Source organism: Myotis brandtii, unplaced genomic scaffold, assembly GCF_000412655.1.
Source record: "Myotis brandtii unplaced genomic scaffold, ASM41265v1 scaffold207, whole genome shotgun sequence".
Taxonomy (NCBI): Eukaryota; Metazoa; Chordata; class Mammalia; order Chiroptera; family Vespertilionidae; genus Myotis; species Myotis brandtii.
The window spans coordinates 892,047-893,564 of record NW_005357736.1 but is presented as its reverse complement, the minus strand read 5'-3'; the positions used below and the strand labels follow the sequence as shown (position 1 = coordinate 893,564).

At 65.7% G+C, this 1,518-nt stretch overlaps 1 protein-coding gene across 1 annotated transcript in view; it reads right to left on the bottom strand.

Annotated features, from left to right (window-relative positions):
* Positions 1-1,518, bottom strand: part of RNF123 (ring finger protein 123) — a 26,986-nt gene that overhangs the window by 7,722 nt on the left and 17,746 nt on the right. The window contains exons 22-25 of the mRNA XM_014538995.1: positions 876-950; positions 677-764; positions 461-494; positions 35-226 (exon numbers count right to left, since the gene is read on the bottom strand). Coding sequence (XP_014394481.1) covers positions 35-226; positions 461-494; positions 677-764; positions 876-950 — 389 coding nt within the window. The remainder of the gene's footprint in view (positions 1-34; positions 227-460; positions 495-676; positions 765-875; positions 951-1,518) is intronic.

Sequence of the window (1,518 nt, the reverse complement as noted above, 5' to 3'; positions counted from 1 at the left end):
CCGGCTCTGCCCCGGCTCCGAGGCTCTCGCCCGCCTCCCCGGCCTCACCTGGGAGCTCCTCCATGCTGTGCACGGGCCCGAAGTAGTTCTTGAGGGCGCTGTAGCTGTTGATGGCCACGCTCAGGTAGAACTCGGGCATGAAGGCGAAGAGCGGGCCGGTGCGGTCGCCGTGCTCGATGGTCCGCAGACAGACGCGCAGCAGCCAGTAGATGTCCAGCATCTTCTCCTGCGGGCGGCACGGGGGCTGCTGGTGAGGGTCCCGGGCAGGGCCGGTCGGGGCCCAGAATGTGGCTGAGAGCCGAGCCCAGAGGCCGGGCCGGGCTCAGCAGGTGCCGCCTGGAGGGCGGGTTCGCTTTTCTCAGAGGCACCGAGGGTGCTAAGTGCGAGGGCGCGGTGTGACCAGAGACTGAGAGCTTTCCCTCCAAGAGCAGAGACAGGGCGAGGAGGCCTCTTTCCCCACCGCTAGAGCACTGCCAGTTCTAGAAAAATCTACCCTAAGATTCACATGGAATCTCAAGGGACACCAAGTCGCCAAAAAAAACCTTGAAATAGAACAAAGTTGGAGATCTCACTCTCTGATTTCAATGCAGAGCTACAGCCATCAGACTGTGTGATCCCGACGTGTGGCTGCCCGGGGCTGTGGGGCAGGGACCTGCCCTCCCCCAGCCCCACTCACTGCTCCTCGGGGATGCGCTCCACGGCCCGCAGGGAGTGTGGGTAGCAGACGTAGCTGGCCAGCGCCTGCATCAGCGAGTCACGGATGTCTGCGGGGGCAGGGCAGGCCTCAGCAGGGGCCTCGTGCCCATCTGGCCAGCATTTCATGCAGAAAATAGCCAGCCAGAGAGGGCCCCCCCCCAGCCCTCTGGGCACCTCACCAGTGCCCACGATGCGTGTGTCGGCAAAGTGCTTGGCAAGGATGGCAGCCAGGCGGGTCAGGGTCTCCTCATAGCCTGCAGGGGGGAGGGGGAGGGCAGGCTAAGGGCTCCAGAGCTGGCTCCCGGGGTCAGTCTGGGCCCAAGCCGGCCTCGGGGGGTCTTCGGGCTTCGGGCTCAGCACTCAGCGACGGCTGATGAAAGGCTAAGGCCAGACTCGCTGTGGGGAGTGGGTCCTGGCGGGGTGCTAACCGAGCCCTCACCCTCGATGGCTCAGCAGTCAGAGCCCCCAGCACCTACAGCGCTACCCGAGGACAGAGCTTGCACCTGGGTCTGAGGGGGGGCAGTGCAGGCCACAGCCCACAGCCCACAGCCTGACCCAGACATAAACCACCCACCCTGCCTGGAACCAGGGTCAGCATGAAGCTGGGGCTCCCGTGTGGCCCCCAGCAGAGCCCCACCCCTCGCTGTGATCTACAGAGACGGTGCCACCCCCTGTGGCAGTGCCAGGCGCTGGGTGAGAGGCCACCAGTAGGAAGTGAAGGCAGGGATCTGTGTGGTCCGTTTCCCCCCAGCGCCAGGGAGGAGCTGCCGGGCTCCGCCATGTGGCGCCAGCAAATGCGTGTCCGGGGCAGGCCGAGCGGAG